Raw genomic sequence first — 18,017 nt, forward strand, 5'->3', positions numbered from 1 at the left:
TAGAAAAATAAAGACATCACAACATTAATATTTAGTATGCTTTATTTTGCAAGATGAGAACGTCAACAAAATCAAGTGTGGCTCATACAAGTAGCTAGGCTAATAACATGCCATTGAAATGCATCTCAAAAACAGGCAATACAACTTTTCTTTCCCATTAACAACACGAGCTTCAGTTTTAGGGAAATAGAAAAGCACAACACGGTAGGTGAGATCGCAGCGCTGTAATTAAAGTACAAAAAAATAATAAAAACATGACGTCACTGAGCTTAACGCACCCATGGATGTACATACATGTTATGTCTATGAACTCAATCATTTAATAGGTTAACAGTAGCAGACAAGTGTTAGAGTTATGAATAATGAATGAATAAATATGTGGTCATTTCATGTGTAAAAAAAAAAAAGGCAGCATTTTGTTATCTGCACTGCTTTCCTGGTTGATCAGCAAGATGCGTGTGAACAGAAAACTCAGTCAGCTGTGGGATGAACGAATGCTTCATTACTTTGACAAATTATACTGAGATGGTCCAACTGTCCTGTTCTGAACAGCCAGGTTTCTGTTCTCTGAGAGCGTAGTATGAAATTTGTTCCATACTGAAGAAAGGGACGTAATGAAAACTACATCTACTAGTGTAGAGAATAACGCATAAAAACTCTAAACACAACACAGCCCGATTTCCATTGTGGAAATTGTGTTTACTCACACTGACAGGAATTGATAGCAAGTTAGAAAGCACCAAGTTAAGTACCATGGTTACAAGACAAATGTACAGAAAACAGAAGACTATTGCTGTTTAATTCCTTATAAAAATGATTAAATAGCTTCAAAAAAGGCACAAATGGTCTTCGATGAAAAAAAAGAACACTTCCTCTAGTGTGAACATTTCTTTGCTTCTCCAGCATCTTAAAAGAATCCTATTTCAAATACTTCCCAACACGAGGAGCTCAAGTGTTATTTGGAAGTGATTTCTTTCAATGTCCACTGAAGCCAGCATTTCTGTAATCCACCTTGATATACTCCAAAACTTTATGGAGTAATTCTTGTTTTAGTACTGGTCTACAAAAAGTAACTAAAGAGGATGACACTGAATTGTCCTACTTGGCTATTAAACACATACATACATTTACAGAATTTGTAAGTACATTTCCCTGGGTTTCTCTCATAACATGACAAACAAGAATCCATAATACTTTTAAAACATAATACTTATATTATCATTTATTTTAAATACGTAAAATTTAGGAAGTGGTAAATAGACTGAAATATGCATCTTTTACATAATGCTGCGGATTGGGTCAAAAGTGCAGTTAAACTAAACACAGAAAGTGTTCATTGCAGTGTTATTTAGTTCTTTTGGCTGCAGTTAAATACAAATACTGGTTCCATAGCGTGTGTGTGTGTGTGTGTGTGTGTGTGTGTGTGTGTGTATACATGCATTCAGGAGCAGGTCTGTCAATGGCAGGAGGATTTGCAGTCATGTACTAACCACTTTGAGGGCAGTCTTCATGGCAACTAAAATTACTGTAAGATTAAAAACAGATTAAAAATATATTAGAATCAATGTGCCACCCATAATATTAAACACTATATTAAACACAATATTATATATATATATATATATATATATATATATATATATATATATATATATATATATATATATATATATATATATATACATTACAATTTATACAATCATACATCCATATTATCAATTATGGTTAACCGAGCAAATGCTGACATCCAAAAGCACATAAATACACATCATCATGCCATGAGCGGACTAACCAGACAGGTTACGGGAACACAAATCACTGGGGACTCACTTTTCATGCCAATGGATGAACTAAAAGAAAAAAGATCGCAAGACATGACATGCAGAGGAAAGCCTTTTAACAACTGAAGCCTTTCTACAAGGGGCTTTTTAGTTTATTTTCCACAGACACTAGAACTTAATCCATGAGCAACTGTCCAGTGGGAGACGGTTTGAACAGTAGGAGCAGGTGTGTTAGAACTGGTAGACACTATGATTTCATGGTGCAGTATTGGTATTTGTATGTATCGGCTGAAGAAATACAGTTCCTGTCAATACTGCCAATTGGAATAACCAGAACACATAACATCTGTAATATAGACTTCTTCTCTATTTACAAAAAAAATGTAATTTCAAAACAATGCTGGCTTTAAACTACACACTCTACAGAGTATGGCACCACAAGACTCAGTAAAGGACATCTGAACCCTGGATTACAGAGTAATTTCCACTGACACTCAGTTTAGGGATTAACAAGCCAGTACTGACTGGTGCTGAATTATCCACACATGGCTACAGCGTGACATCCAGGCTTAAGCTTTGCAAAAGCAGGGCAGAATCGGAGAGATGTGTTTCACCACAGAGTGGATCGACACTTCCAGAATCAGCCTGAGGAATACGGTCACTACAGAACAGTCTCCAATGTACAGACTCAAGCTCAGAAATGCAGTCAACACAGAACAGCCCCAAACTTACAAAATTGACAGGCTGACTCTGGACTGAGTTTGTAACCTGCCTGTGTTTGTAACCAGTCACATCACTTAATGAGGGTGCTGATGCAGTAGACAGATGAAGTGAATGAAAGCGATGATGAATGATGGTAGCTAGTAAGTTGGTCGTTTTCACCGACAGCAGCAGTTAAGTATTTTGCACTCAAGACGTTTAGCCAAAACCAACTGTGAAGTATCAGTGTGTGACGGACGGTTAGTTGTGCAGAGCGATGAAACGCTTCAGATGGAGATGGTTAGTCAGATGCAGTGGTGGACAGGCACAGAAGAAGCGTTTAGCGGTGAAACACCAATCGCAGCTGCATTGCGTCTCAGAAGTCATACACGATCCTGCGCTTCTCGCTGCAGAAGAGCGGCAGGCCGTCTGCACGGCTCCAGCGCTGCGGACGGCTTCTGCGCGGCAGGATGGGACTTACGCGAGGGCCGGAGGAAGTCGAGGGCCCCTTGCCCCGCGTGAAGGGCCCTTTGGGGCGGGCGGAGGGGCCCACGCTGGCACCGCCCCGGCGAGCCTGCTCATGGTCGAACTCCAGGTCCTCCAGACGCTGCGTGAGCGCCAGCTTCTGCTGGATGGCCATGCGCAGCAGGGAGTTGAGCGTCTTCTTCTCGTCCTCGGCTGCCGATAGCTGCCTCTGCATGTCGTCCAGCTGAGTCACGTACTCGTCGCACCTGAGAGAGAGGAGGGCACGGGGAGAGGGAGAAAGAGCCAATGAAACAGAGAGAGGGAGAAAGATCCAATGAAATAGAGAGAGAAAGGGAGAAAGAGCCAATGAAAATGCACAGGGAGATGGTGAGTGATTGGACAGAGGAGATGGGGAGTGACAGGGACAAGGAAAAGATAGAGAAGACACCAAACTGACTTGTTACACCCGTGCGCACATGCCATGACATTAATAACTTGGCTGTAGGGATCAATCGCTCTCCACTGAGAGACTGTGAGGATGGGACTGTTTTATTGGCACCTGGTGGCAAACATGGCTCTGAGGGATGAGAAGGTGGCTGCGTCCTCTTTCAGAGCCTTCAGCTCATTCCTCAGCTTCATCATCGTCTCCGTGACAATGGTCTTCTCATTATCGTACTTGCTCTTCAGGTTGGACAGCGCTACCTCGGCGGTCTACAGAGGGAGAGACAGCTCCCGTCAGAATGCTCTAATGGTGCCTTTTTGGTACATTTTTGTCAGTATAAAAATTGTTTATAGTGGATTTGTAAACTGCATCATATACAGACACAAAGAAACTCAAAACAAGAAACACATGCTGTAATATTCATACTTCTTACTAACCAGCATTCATATCAGTTCTTTTAGGGTTTCATGCTGCATATTCTGGCCCAAATTATGATAATCACCTTTTACAGAAACCACCGTTCCCACAATAAACACACTTCTTTGTAAACACACACTTCTTTTACTTTAACACTTCTACTGTCTGTCTTAAAACAATGTCTTAGTCTAACCTCACACACACGCACGCACGCACGCACGCACACGCACACGCACGCACGCACACACACACACACACACACACACACACACACACACACACACACACACACACACACACACACACACACACACACACACACCTGTTTGTTGGCTTTGAGCACAGCCCTGAGTGTGGCAATCTGTTCCCGCTTCGTGCTGAGCAGGGACTTCAGCTTCAGGATTTCCTCCATGCAGGCGGCCTGATCCTTATCTGCCACGGCCGCCAGCTCCAGCGATGCCACCCGCTGCCTCGACAGCTCCGTGGTGCGGTCCACCGCCTGCTGCAGGTGCCGGATCTGGTCCCGGATGATCGCGACCAGGTTGTACACGTCCATCGACTCCTTCCTGGAGTCTTCCCGGGCCGGGCCTGCCCCGGACACGCAGACTCCGCCTCCGCCGCCGGCCGGCTCTGTGGGCGGGGCCACATCGGGCCCCGCCTTGCCCTTGCCTTCTTTGTAGAAGTCGAGCATGACGCGGCTGGGCGTCTCGTTGATGCACATGCACACGTGGTGGTAGAGGTTGGCCAGCTCCTCGCTGAAGGCCACCAGTTCATCCTGGGCCACGCCCAGTGCGCCCTGGGACTCGCCCGCAAGGGTGGAGGCCTCATGCAGCTCCCGCTGAAGCCGCGTCAGCTGATCTCGCTCCGCCCGCCCCACGCCCTCCAGCTGCGTTACCTGCCCACTCAGATCACGCACCTGGCCCTCCAACCGCACACGCACCTCTGCGTGCTCCGCCTTCTCCTAGGGCACAGAGGCACAGGCATATGTTTAATATCGTATTCATCACAAGCTGAAAAATATTAATACACTATTAAAGTATTATCAAGTGACATCATGCTCTGCCTCACCTCGTCATACTGCGCCTTCAGCAGCTTTAGCTCCTCCCTTAGCTCGCCGGCCTCGGCAATGGCCACTTCGTACTTGCAGCGCAGGATCTCGGGCCCGTGTATGTCCAGCTCATAGTAGTCGGCATCTCCCTCCTCACGGCTGTCTCGCTCCTTCTCGCTGTCCAGGGCTGAGTGACGCTCCTTGGCGGCCTGCAGGCGACGCATGACCCCCAGGTCATCGCTCAGCCTCACCACGGCCTCCTGCTGCTGGGCCAGCGCCCCGCGAGCCTGCTCCAGTTGCTTCTGGGAGTCCTGGAGGGTGGAGAGGAGAACCACCTTCTCTCGCTCCACCTAGGACAGGTGGGACAGAGAGAGAGACGGAGAGAGAAAGAGAGGGAGAGAGAGGGAGAGAGAGGGACAGAGACAGAGGGAGAGAGAAAGAGGGAGAAAGTCAGTACATAAAGAGTGAGAGAAAGTTAGCTGGCCATCTTTAGCTCATGTCAAATAAAGTGCAGTGCATAATTTTCTGGCATGTAAAACAGTCTAATAAGCTGTTTTTAACATGAAGACATTTTGACTGCCTTCACCTGCAGTAGCTGCTGTTTGAGTTTCTGGATCTCCGACAGGTTCAGCTCACTCAGCAGGTCGTCCACCAGGCTTGGCGCCGGGCGGAACTTCTCGCCCTTCTTGGGCGTAGACGACCTGTTGTCCTCGTCACCGTCAGCCATTTTTCCGAAGCCGTTTTCGAAGGCGCGCATGATGTCATCGTTGTTGGGCTCGTCTGCGCCCAGTCTGAGTCCGTCCAATGAGCCGGCGAGAAGGGAGTCTCCCAGGGTCATGTGATGAGTCAGCTCTTTGCGAAGGGCCGTTTTCTGCTCACGCTCAGTCTTGACCGTCTCCAGAGCCTCGGTGAGCTGGCGCTCTGCGATCTCACGCAGCCGGACAGCGTCATCTAGCTGGCTGTTGAGGTACTGCACCTCTTCCTCTAGCCTCCGGAGCTCATGTTTCAGACCCTCAAACTCCACCTGCACCCACAGAACAGTGATGATGAAAACATGTTCTCAGTCCACACGTTCTCTCAGCCATTAAACAATCACCATAGCTTAACATGAATAATTACTGTAAAGATGATGGGAACCAATACTATAACCCTGATTTTGTGAAGATAGAAACCAGTAATGAAACCCTGACAAATGTAATGGGTAGATATACAAACAACATCACAGTTAATGTAAAGGCACTTTAATGTGTTTTGAAGCAATTCTGTGTCACTTTAGAGCCACTAGAGGTTTGCATAAAACTCTCTAGATCTAAACTTAAGCAAAGTGAAGGTATCTAATGATTACAAAGTGATTTCAAAATCTGCATTTTAAGCCATTTGCAAAACTTTGTAATTATTAATGTTTTAAAGTTTTTAAAACATAAGATGTAAACATCTTTGTTTACTCTAAATCTACTTGTTACTTGTTACTTGTTAGCTACATGCAAATTTGTGTACATTTGATTTTTGAATTATAGCATTATTAATGTGTGAGTGCCCCGCCTAGCCCTGTTTGAGTAGTGAAACTGCCCCACCTGGCCCTGTTTGAGTAGTGAAACTGCCCCACCTGGCCCTGTTTGAGTAAGGAGACTTTCTCACCTGACCCTGTTTAAGTTGTGAGACTCACCTGGCCCTGTTTGAGTCATGAGACTCACCTGGCCCTGTTTGAGTCATGAGACTCACCTGGCCCTGTTTGAGTAGCGAGACTGCCTCACCTGGCCCTGTTTGAGTAGTGAGACTGCCTCACTTGGCCCTGTTTGAGTAGCGAGACTGCCTCACCTGGCCCTGTTTGAGTAGCGAGACTGCCTCACCTGGCCCTGTTTGAGTAGTAAGACTGTCTCACCTCGCCCTGTTTGAGTAGTGAGACTGTCTCACCTGGCCCTGTTTGAGTAAGGAGACTTTCTCACCTGACCCTGTTTAAGTTGTGAGACTGCCTCACCTGGCCCTGTTTAAGTCATGAGACTCACCTGGCCCTGTTTGAGTCATGAGACTCACCTGGCCCTGTTTGAGTCATGAGACTCACCTGGCCCTGTTTGAGTAGTGAGACTGCCTCACCTGGCCCTGTTTGAGTATTGAGACTCACCTGGCCCTGATTGAGTAGTGAGACTGCCTCACCTGGCCCTGTTTGAGTAGTGAGACTGCCTCACCTGGCCCTGTTTGAGTAGCGAGACTGCCTCACCTGGCCCTGTTTGAGTAGCGAGACTGCCTCACCTGGCCCTGTTTGAGTAGTGAGACTGTCTCACCTGGCCCTTTTTGAGTAGTGAGACTGTCTCACCTGGCCCTGTTTGAGTAGTGAGACTGCCTTTGAGTAGTGAGACTGCCTCACCTGGCCCTGTTTGAGTTGCGAGACTGCCTCACCTGGCCCTGTTTGAGTAGAGAGACTTGCTTCTGCAGACTAATGTTCTCCTCCTCCAGCTCAGTGTAGTCCTGCAGCAGACGGGACTCTCTGATCTTATATTCTTTGATGTCATCACGGAGACTGGTGCGCTGCAATTCCATCAGCTCATTATTCTGAAAAACAGACAGACTGAAAGGGTTTATGGGGAGCATGTGACATATGAAATTATTTAAATTCATTAACTATGTGTGTATGACTATAGCAGGGTCACCAGATAACACCTACATAACACAGCACAAAATATAGTACTTTGTCTCATTGACTTTACGTATAAATGACTATAAATACTCATGAAATAATATTTCAACTCCAAATGATCTGATTTTATCTCAATTTCAAACTATTGTGTTGTATTTTATCCTAGGAAGTAAAATGTATTCGACACATTATAATATGGGGCCTGCATTACTTGTCTGTTCCTCAAACCCCCACCAATCTGTAGCCCCTCCCACACCCCGCCCAAGCACCACCCACCAGCCCAAGCAACACCCACCTCCCTCATCTCCAGCGTGAGGCCGACCAGTCGTTCGTTCTCGCTCTGGCTGCTGGTGAGTGCGGCCTTGGCCTGCCGCACCTCCGCCTGCAGCTCCTGCACCCTCTGGGCGTAGTACGCCTCCTTGGATGCCGACTCCATGATCAGGGACTCCTCCCGGCTTTCCCCGTCCTCTGCTACCTTCCTGTGGGCGGAGTGGGCGTGGCCATACGCCTGCGCACACAGAAACAGAGGCCGCCATCCTGAAACTCATACTGCACGTCAACTGTTACTGACAGTTACTTACCTAGAGGAAGCCATTCAAGTGCAAGTACGATGCATCGTGTTGTCTCAAACAAGAGGACAGGACCGTACTCACTGGCAATACATTAATTCATACATTAATTAATAAAAGCCAGTAATTCTAAAGCATGCTGAAAATGTAGTCCATTATTGACAAATCTAGGAACATATTTTGCACTGTAATGTTAACTTTGCTCTGAAAACATTTGGCCAAAGTAAATCTTATGACTCTTCCTGCTGTCTTCTGTTCTGCAAATTCATGCCTCCAGCATACACAAACAAACTTCTGTTGCTGAGTGTTAATAGTGCTTAAAAACAGCACTGTCATTTTTAGGACAAAACGATGCCTTTGTAGTACTTCTTTAAAGCCGAAGAGGTTAGTTCATGACCAATCAAGCAGGATCAATGAGACGCAGCTCCTTCCTGTTCTGATGTCTCAACTCTCCAAAGGATCAAACTGTTCCAGATTATTCAGATAATCAGGTTCAGGTGAAGTACTGCAGCCCCCACACCAGGAGTGGCTGCATGCGGCTCTTTGCCTGGTTTCATGCGGCTCCCCAGCTGGCCCGCGCTCTCACCTGCACTAACGGTCTGTGCTGTGGCCCGGGTACCTCATCAGCTCTGAGGACGACAGACTGCTACACCTTCGTGGTGCGTGGTAGTTTACAAGCCTAGCGAGCCACTAATACTTTTTAAACCAGCATAGTGGAAAACACGAGACTAGCGACATTAAGTATCTGTGCTATTGTGATTCTGCTTTGAGTCTTGTTGGTGAGACGCTTCTGTCACACGTTTTGGAATAAACCACATACGAGGTGCAGCAAAGGCACCGCACACGACTGAGGGACCACCTCCTCCAACCGTGCCAAAGTCCTGAAGCATATCACGCGTTATGTTTATATCATAGTTTGTGTTTGTTTGTTTTTTTTTTTTATGTGCTGTATGCTTTGTTTGAGTTCACCCCGGTATTTTCGTCAAATGCGCATGTGCCCCCTCCGAACGTACTACTCATCTTTTAAAGAGTATAATACTCTTACAATTAAAGTAATTAGTGGAAAACAGTCTCTTCTCCGTTTTCATGTTTTTCATCAGCGGGTCTTTGAAATACCCTACAGATGATTCCCCAAAGCACAAACTCCAGCGTCAGACTGAATGACTAGGGAGGAAGTCGAATCTGTCTATAGCCCCTGAGAAATCAGCTGACCTCTCAACCCCACCCCTCACCCCTACGCACCCATAAAACACATGGTCAAAACCACATGCTCACTGCTAATGAACTACCCAGAGACATCAAGATGGATAAAACTGAGAGTGATCTGGATACACCACGGGTTCTCTTTTCTCCTGCCTCTTTTCTCCCACATACGTCTCCTCCTTCGTCTCCCGTGAGGCCTTTCTCCCCCACATGCGTCTGCACTCTTGCTAACCTCCTCTTCCGTCTGCCTGTCTCATCTGCCCCTCCGTCCTGCTCCCCCTGGGCCCGTTTACACCCCCCACTATTCCTCTCACTGTCGTGCCTTTTGTCCTTTGTCCTACCCTCACTTCCTCCCTCCCCATCTCCCAACACAAGCCCCTCCTCTCTCGCGCCCTTTTCTCTCTCTCTCTCTCCCCTTTTAATCCTTTTCTCTCTTCTCATCTCTTTAGTGCCCATCCCTCTCAGGAATAATGGAGATGCTCCAAAAGTAGCTTACAATTCACGCAAATGTTTGCCACACAGTGACAAACACAAAGACTACACAATGAAGGTTCAAACAAGGTTCATTTGCAAGATCCCTGGAGTAACAACAGTCACAAACTGTTAAATAAATAAATCACAAATAACCCACGATCAATATGCACATATAGAAGTCTAGTGGTCAATTGTTATCAATTGTTTAACCTGCCAAACAACTTAAAGAAGGGTGAACAAAACAAATTACATATTTGGAAAGAAAGTAAATAAAAGTAAAAAAAAAATGTTGATACAAACTAGAGAAACAAAATATCTGAAAAGATTTAAAGAGAATCTTATGTTATAGCCACACAATGGCTATACCATTAAAAAACTCCCTGTCACAGGTATCATGTGTTTTCATTTGTTTGTGTACAAATGTTTTGAAATGAGAAAAGACAAGAAACAGACAATGCCAGCCACAGATCAGATGGCCCTCAGCTCAGACAGACGGCCCTCAGCTCAGACAGACGGCCCTCAGCTCAGACAGACGGCCCTCGGTAGTCTCATAACCCTACAGATCCTCACTAACCGTGAATAACAAGAAGAAGAGCAGTGGACCACAGGTCAGCGAGAGTGACAACTCTGTATGCTACAGATCCACATTTACAGTTTCCTGTGGTTTGAACCATCAAACACCCACTCCATCCCACAGACCCAAGGTTTCATCTGTTCCCTGTGCTAAGCTGTTTTTGAAAACCCCACTACTTAGCTCTTTGTTCAGTTTCTTAGATAAACTGAGCCTTAAGGGACTTCAAAATTATCCGAGCCCCAAGTCTGAACAGTTCCTGTAATGGCGATTTCTTCCCAAATATTTGTATGTACCGGTTCTTTACATAAATCTGAGCCCTATGAAACCTACATTCTACAACCAAAACTTTAGAATGGGGCAGAGCTAGCTCCCAGCTCAGTGACTGGAAAACCCCTGCCTCTGTACAGTAGTGGACACCTCCTATTGGTGGAGATCGCATCTTGGACACTTCCTATTGGTGGAGGTCAAATTGCAATGGTGAAACACTGCTTCTGAGAGTGGCTCTACTTCCTACTTTCACTTCAAAACATGGCAGAACACAGTACAAAATAAAAAAAACATAATAATAATAAAGCTGACATTCCACAGGCAAACTTGAAATGCAGGTGTGTACTCTACTGAAGACACGGAAATAGTAACATATTGCATTCACTGAATACAATAGTAAACAATAAATTCATAAACAAATTGAAACAGTGCCTATATTATATATGCAGATCATATTGCTCCAGTTTCTGTGACCTGGAGCTAAATGTGAGTGCGTTAAGTCTGCATATGCAGACAGAAGCGTGTGTGTATGATATGTGCATGTAGTGTGTGTGCTTGTTGGCAGCTATGACATTAAGTGAATCTGGTGAGTGTTCAACCTGACCTGTGCCATCCACACATCACATCCACAGTCATACTGTACTGTAAAAGCTATTGAGCTTAATCAAACTGCCCACAGAAAGCACCTGACCTGACCTCATTTGAGTTGTTCTAAATTTAATTTGGAACTCAAAATAAAGAGCATGATTTACTCAAATAAACTCTTTGATTTAGATTATACTTTACAGCTGGTTGTATACAATAGCAGTAATAATTCAATGAGGTTAGGCATCTTTTGCACCTAAACAATTCCAAATGTTGCACATCTTTAGACCCGTCCTGTACTCTTTTAAGGAAAGAATGGTTTATATTGTTTTGGCACGTAGTTCCCTGGCTGTGGTCATTCTTCAGCGCGCCATGCTAAACTCTGGCGAGGCCAAATGAGCTGTGTGGCACAGTCCCAGAGGCAGAAGGGCAGAAGGTAGCGGCCAAGGATGCAGCCGCACGCTTTTTTTAGCTCGATTTTGTCACAGATCCTCTTACTGCCACCACAGATTTGCCCCTTTATATAGAAAGTGCTCCAATCAGAGAAGGATGGAGTTTAGGTCTCTGTCAAAACAATGGCTACGTATCCCTGCAAAGCATGACGTCTGTGGATTAGTGCTCATGTCATACACACGAGAGAGAGAGAGAGAGAGAGAGAGAGAGAGAGAGAGAGAGAGCACATTACTACATGTAGCCAGACTCAGAGTCATGGTCTTGCCATTTTGGACCATGTAAGATAAACAGACAGAGTGTCTGGTTATGTGTCAATGTGTGTGCAGCACGACTTCCTGCTTTTGTTCCCTTCACAGACAGAGTCCAAGTGTGTTCATCACAGACATCACCATCACATGGTCAGTGGGTTTGGGGCACATACTACAGCATTTCAACACCCACATGGACTTTACATGGCAACACGGGGAAGAGGGTGATGCTGGTCTTCTGTGTTCGGCAGACATATTTAAGATATGCAACCACTTAAAAGTTTGGAAATCCACTCCCACAGCGATCGAAGTACAAATGTGAACATCCTGCTTTTCCTCTGATAGGACGTAAGAAGGAGAAGGAAGCCCTGTGTTCTTTTTAAAACCTGGTGGGGGGCGTGGGGTGTGTGTCTGTGTGAGGGGGGTGAACAGGGTGAACTGGGTTTGTTTGGCCTGAATTACTTTAAGAGTGTAGTCTTAGGATCTGAATATTCTACCAGCAAAACCAACAGATTGCCCTGTGATGTTAAACAAATAGTGTGATTACATTTTTCTAAGCAAATTCCTGTAACTCTATTTAAAGGATTGGCTAACTGATCAATCACTTACAATCACACACATATTCTTCACTGATGAGACATTACAGCTTGTAACAATGTAGTTGCTTGTACAAAAGTGTTTCAGTCCAGCAAATTTCGTATGAGTGGACCCAAGGCATCTGGTAGAAACTAGACGCAGGCCTACAAAACAGTCAAGACCATATTGTTCCCATTTACAGGAAGGCCACTAGCAACAGTGGCTACTGATTTCCTGTGTATACCTGTTTACTAACAATGTAATACGCCTATGCTTTAAAATGTGTTAAGAAACGTGTGTTTGTGTGTCGTCCCGTCGTGGCACCAACATGCCACAAACGCGAACTAAACCCAGTTCTCCACTGGTTTTATTGGTGCCTTCAGCATTTGGTGAACCATTTTGGCATCCTTAAGTGTATGAAATTCCATCGCGTCTAAAGCTTACATTCTTCAATCTCCCTCTAAGCTCTCCATCACGAAACCGAGCGTAGGCTTTCGTTGCTGAATCGTTGCTTAATGGTATTAATCTAAATGAAACCTCTGGAGGAAGTTTATTCACGCATAACCTCTCTCTCCTTTTCTGTTAGTAAACTGGAGAGCAGACCAACACAGCTCGGGCATGACAGGGCGGAGACCAACATTGCAGAGATCAGACGTTTGCTGGTCATCACATTTTTTCCCTTGCTTGTTAGAATTTAATATAGATTAAAATGATCTTTCATAGTAATAATAGCTGTAAGATGGCATTTCTGTTGATCTGTAATGAACCTTTTTTCGGGAGAGACCCTCACCTCTCTGAGCTGGTCCAGTTCTTGTCGGACGGTTTCATACTCGCTGTCCAGTTCGTCGTAGCGCTGCTGTAGCTGTTGCTTCTCCTCCAGAACCGCGAGTCCGTACTCCGCCGCCTGGATCTTCTCCCGGGTGGTCTCGCTCAGCTCCCGGGACAAACGCTCTATCTCGGCCCGAAGCCAGTTCGGCCCGGCTTCTATCACCAGCTGCGCCTCAGGGTAACCCTCCTCTTCCCCAGACATCTTGGCCTGCCGGCGAGTCTAGCGGAGACGAAAGCGGACCAAGCCCGTCAAACCCTTTTTGTCAGTCATTAAATTACCATCAAAAATATCTTCAGCTTGCAGCGCATTTCCTTGCCGTTACACAGAGAACTGCAAGCACCTGAGAAACCCAAGTACTCAGCAACTTATTCTCCATGTCAAAACTCCTGGTGGTTTGAAGAGACCCATAATTTTGTCCGTTAGTCGGTGACACTGTGATAAGGAGGGGAACCCAAAGCTGAGATCATCCATCTGGAAAACGACGAGATTCAAGGCGCTGACCCCCCCTGCTGGAGAATGGAGTTCGCTATATAATAAACTGTGTGGGACAAAATCTGCGCGTGGACTACAGACCCGGCATGCTTGGCGGTTTGTACACGAAGACAGAGCTCCGCGGGCTGCCCTACGTCATCCATTTTCCCTAAGTCGTCAGTTTTAAACAGCCTCTGCCTAAAAACGCGTTTCTGCTGCCACCTGCAGGCTGTAGGCTGCCATTGCGGTGCCTTCTTTCATCGCGCCCGTGAGTATCCTCCACGAGGAATTTTGTTGAGTCTCGTCGGATAGTAACCCGACTTGTTATGTCCGACCTAAGTTGTTATGTCTTTGCTGTTATAATTGACGTAGGCTCTGGGAACTTAAATGCCTTTGGTTTCGTTGACAGTTCCCTTCTGCTGCATAAGAATTCTACTTTCATTTATACAATGTTTTATTAAAGTGCAATTAAAGCACACATTGCATAACGAAAGTTCACTATAAACAAGGTTGTGCATTTTTAACAGAATCCTTATTTCTAGGCATATGTACTCAAACGTTTGACTATGAAGCTTTTATCTTTTAATGAAATAATTCATTCATTTTTATTGCGTTCAACAGATCCTTAAACTTACTGCGTGTCTTATTGTGTGTCTTATTATTAAGTGTCTTATTGACACATTTCACCACTGATAAAACTATACCCCGCCCAAATATGTTCCTCGCACCTGACTCCATAAAGATGATTGCGGTGAGGCTTGAAATAGCTCGGCACTGTCTTTGCCTTGATCATGAAAGAGAAATTGACCACTGAGACGTTTCACTTCCAGTCGTGTCACGTGTCTTAAATCCACTAACGTTGGTAACGTGATTTACAATAACGTCAGGTTTGGGAGTTATTTATTGTGCTCCCTAGGTGTAACGCATTATCATCTTGAAGACAGAGCTGGAGCTCGTCCATGGTAAGAGTTCAGATACTCAGGTTTACACGCTGTTAACACTGACACCTAAAATGCGAGCAACATCTAAAAAGTTAAAATGACTGATTTCAGGATGGACACCACGGTATTCTGGATTTCTACCATCACTGTAAGTAATTTCTCAACAGAAGGATCATGGCTTATTAAAATCATGGTTGTAGGATCATGGTTATTAAAAGAGTCAACAGTGTAACCTAGATTTACATCATTTACAAACGTATGTACTCATGTACATATATTTATGTTTAACATATATTTATTGGTATGCCTCTGTGTACGTTTTCTGGGAGACAAACCCTTGAAGCTTTGGTATTGCTAACACCTTGATCTACCTGCTCCACCGCTTTTGATATGATTAAATATCTTTCTTTGTTGATTTATTCCAGACAAATTTTATCATTTCTTTGCAATCTGCTTCGGGCTTGGGTGTGGACTGTTCTTCTACAGGCCATACTACTGTGAGTCTTCACATGGGTACAAAGGTCACTCACAATGTTAGGTAGAGTGGACACTGTACACTGTGACATTATAAACATTCAAAAATACCATTCAAATATCATTAAAATGAACTGAATTGCAGTTTATTTCACTCATCCCAGTATTTTGAGTATGCTGCGTAAAATGTTGAAGTAATGTTAGAATACAATATTTTAAATAGAGTAATAGTTTATCTTATATTTTGCGATTATTATGTTTTCTGGCATTTTGTTGTGTTTTTTAGTCCCCAATATTTCACTTTCTGTTTAGTAAGTGGCAGTTCACTTTCGCTTTTGCTATGACGTTGACCGTTTCTGATACTTGTGTTTGTTTCCTGTTATCTCTGCAGCTCTGGTGATGCCAGTGATTCTCTCTTTGTTCTCTGTGTTTGCGTTCGAGTGTGTGGGTGTGAGCTGTGGTGAGGTCCGCAAGGTTGTCCCTGAAGCTCCATGTTCTCTGGCACAGAATAGCTCAGTGATGTGAAGATGTTAAGAGTCTATGAGCTAACAATGCTGGAGGACAGACGTGACACACACACACACACACACACACACACACACACACACACACACACACACATGTGACACACGTCCCTGTTTGAGACAGTATTATTAAATTTGAACAGTAGAGTACTTCAACATCCCAGTCTAGAATCTCCCTGGCCCTAACGGACCTGATGTGACTTGATGAGCTGAATCAGGTGTGTTAGAGCAGTGAAACCCTAACTTGGGCAGTACCGTATCTCCCAGACTTGGGTTTGAACATCAGAGGTACTGCATCTAAACATGTTACTTACTTGTGTGTTCTAGGTTTGCCCCCACACACTAAAAAATGCAAAGGTCCACCGTTCCAAAGGAGGGGTAACTAACCCATTACTGACACGCACAAATAAATAATTTTTTTAATCTAAGAATTAACTTTAACATTAAAATGTTCCTTTCTCCTTGTCTCTCTCTCTTGTCTTTTTCTGTGATCTTGCCTCCTTCCAGATGTAGTATGGGGCTTTACTTTTGCTCTGCTGGTGGCAGTGGTACATCTCAGCTCTTATCACGGTATGAATACAGCTTCTCACGTGACTCACACCATGTCTGCGTCTCTGCTCTCACATCTTCTTTTACCTGAATAAAAGAGCTAAAATAAAATGTGAAAGAAATTTTTTTCTTTTTTGCTGCATCTACCATGCTGTGTGATTCTTTATACATTGTACTTGCATGCACACAATACTAAGGTTTAACTGAGTTTAGGCAAATTCAGCTTAAGAGAACTGAAGTGATGTGACGAATGACTACCATTAAGAATAATATAGTCATAATATGTCATGTGAAAACTCTGTAAAAGAACCTTGGGTCTGGCTGTCTGTTTGCAGTCTACACTCTGTCTTATGGAACCGGCATCGCTGTGTTCGCCATTCGAGGAGCTCTACGGAAGTACAAAGCTTTATGGTATGGCCGTTGTAAGAACCGCTTCTGAGCTGTATGTAATACAGACTCCTTCTGACTTCCCCACTGTAAACTGAGGCAGCCTGAGCTTTAGCATCAGTGTCCAGAACCCCCTGCTCCATGTCTCCAGAACCCCCTGCTCCATGTCTCCAGAACCCCCTGCACATGCGGAAGGAGGACACAGAGACTGTTGGTTCATTAAAATGAAGAGGACATCCAGCAGTCTGACAGTGAACGTCTGATCACAGCACTAGTGCCTAGATATCACAGTCCAGAGACTCTCAGTCCGGTTCCTTAAATGTTTTTTAAATATGGAAGTTGGCTTCAAATTGACCTCTCCCCCCCTCCCCCCCCACACACACACAGCTGCAGAGACTGACTAAGCACACAGTCTGCACAGAACACCTGCCTTTAGTCATTTAAGTTATTAAGTGGTAATTAAATCAAACAGCTTCCTCTCAGTAGTTTGCATTTAAATGTGTATTTATCTTTTTTCCTTTGCTTTGGCTTTACTGTGAAATAAAACAAATGGTTTGTTGGTGTGTTATGATTTAAATATATTAAATAAGGTAATTAAATATTTTTGGGAACCCCTAACCCCTAACGGCAAGGACGAGGCATGGAGTCCTATTACCGTTGGCACGAACATTACTTTATTACATACAAAAGTGCGCAGACAGCGCATGTGGAACATACTCACACACTCAAACGACTCTGACAAAGACGAGCACGGGACACTGCGCGAACACACATTAAATAGACAAACCACATAAGCCCCGAGTGATGATGAGACGAGCCACAGGTGAGACCGATGAACACATTCAGACACAACCACACCCACAAAGATACACAGACGCAGACGACTAGACGTAGACAACATAAACACACGCCCAAAGGGGAGGGGTCAGAGGCTGTAGCGTGACATGTGTGTGTGTGTTGTAGAACTGATGATGGAGCTGGTGAGAAACTGGTTACTGATGTTATCCAAAAGTCCGAAAAGACCGACCAGAAACCGCAGGGCTGTATTAGTCAGCTTTAACGCCCTCTAGTGGAAAATATTGTAGCGACAGTGAGGAATGAGGCAGAGAGTAAGCCATTACTCTTACTTTTTCTTTAGACACTTCACTTACATTAAACAGGTGTAAGGGGAAAGATCCACACCCACTCAGGGGGAAGAGGGGAGAGAGAACTAACCGCGTGCTGCCCTCTGGGGCCGTAGAGACCTCGCCCAGAGGTCACCTACTGCCAGGTGCTACAATATGAAAAACAGCAAGTCACTGGAATGGGAGAACATATCTACAGGAGAAGAAAAGAAGATTGTGCTACCATCTTCTTGGGAATAGAGGAGTGAGAACAAGTTATGGTTGCTATTGTATGTAACAAGA

At 44.8% G+C, this 18,017-nt stretch overlaps 2 protein-coding genes across 6 annotated transcripts; one reads left to right on the forward strand and one right to left on the reverse strand.

Annotated features, from left to right (window-relative positions):
• Window positions 1–24: 24 nt before the first annotated feature.
• Window positions 25–13,769, reverse strand: bicd2b (BICD cargo adaptor 2b). Its single transcript, XM_077003044.1, has 10 exons — window positions 13,606–13,769; window positions 13,227–13,484; window positions 7,783–7,995; window positions 7,250–7,402; window positions 5,439–5,876; window positions 4,873–5,202; window positions 4,127–4,765; window positions 3,505–3,656; window positions 2,962–3,211; window positions 25–1,525 (listed from the first exon to the last, which is right to left on the reverse strand). Exons 1-10 carry the CDS (start codon window positions 13,639–13,641, stop codon window positions 1,523–1,525), a joined length of 2,472 nt encoding a protein of 823 aa, XP_076859159.1. The 5' UTR covers window positions 13,642–13,769; the 3' UTR covers window positions 25–1,522.
• Window positions 13,770–13,866: 97 nt separating this feature from the next.
• LOC143512582 (uncharacterized) lies at window positions 13,867–17,165 on the forward strand. 5 transcript variants are annotated; one of them, XM_077003089.1, is made up of 8 exons: window positions 13,867–14,004; window positions 14,653–14,698; window positions 14,789–14,825; window positions 15,103–15,174; window positions 15,543–15,611; window positions 16,003–16,053; window positions 16,183–16,245; window positions 16,560–17,165. In XM_077003089.1, exons 2-8 carry the CDS (start codon window positions 14,696–14,698, stop codon window positions 16,661–16,663), a joined length of 399 nt encoding a protein of 132 aa, XP_076859204.1. In that variant the 5' UTR covers window positions 13,867–14,004; window positions 14,653–14,695; the 3' UTR covers window positions 16,664–17,165. The 5 variants fall into 5 exon arrangements, 4 of the variants coding, with proteins under 4 accessions (XP_076859204.1, XP_076859223.1, XP_076859232.1 ...); XM_077003108.1 differs by lacking the exon at window positions 13,867–14,004 and having other exon boundaries at window positions 14,039–14,698; window positions 16,560–16,635; window positions 16,740–17,165; XM_077003117.1 differs by lacking the exon at window positions 13,867–14,004 and having other exon boundaries at window positions 14,039–14,698; window positions 16,560–16,635; window positions 16,786–17,165.
• Window positions 17,166–18,017: the final 852 nt, after the last annotated feature.

The sequence above is a fragment of the Brachyhypopomus gauderio genome, chromosome 1, assembly GCF_052324685.1.
Source record: "Brachyhypopomus gauderio isolate BG-103 chromosome 1, BGAUD_0.2, whole genome shotgun sequence".
NCBI classification, from domain to species: Eukaryota; Metazoa; Chordata; class Actinopteri; order Gymnotiformes; family Hypopomidae; genus Brachyhypopomus; species Brachyhypopomus gauderio.

Coding starts and splice junctions, on each gene's coding strand:
- bicd2b (XM_077003044.1), bottom strand. CDS start 13,641: ATGGAGAATAAGTTGCTGAGTACTTGGGTTTCTCAG. Junction 7,403..7,782: donor TCACGCTGGAGATGAGGGAG/GTGGGTGTTGCT, acceptor TCTGTTTTTCAG/AATAATGAGCTGATGGAATT. Junction 3,212..3,504: donor AGAGCCATGTTTGCCACCAG/GTGCCAATAAAA, acceptor CCTCTCTCTCAG/GTGCGACGAGTACGTGACTC.
- LOC143512582 (XM_077003089.1), top strand. Junction 14,826..15,102: donor TCTGGATTTCTACCATCACT/GTAAGTAATTTC, acceptor GATTTATTCCAG/ACAAATTTTATCATTTCTTT. Junction 15,175..15,542: donor CTTCTACAGGCCATACTACT/GTGAGTCTTCAC, acceptor TTATCTCTGCAG/CTCTGGTGATGCCAGTGATT.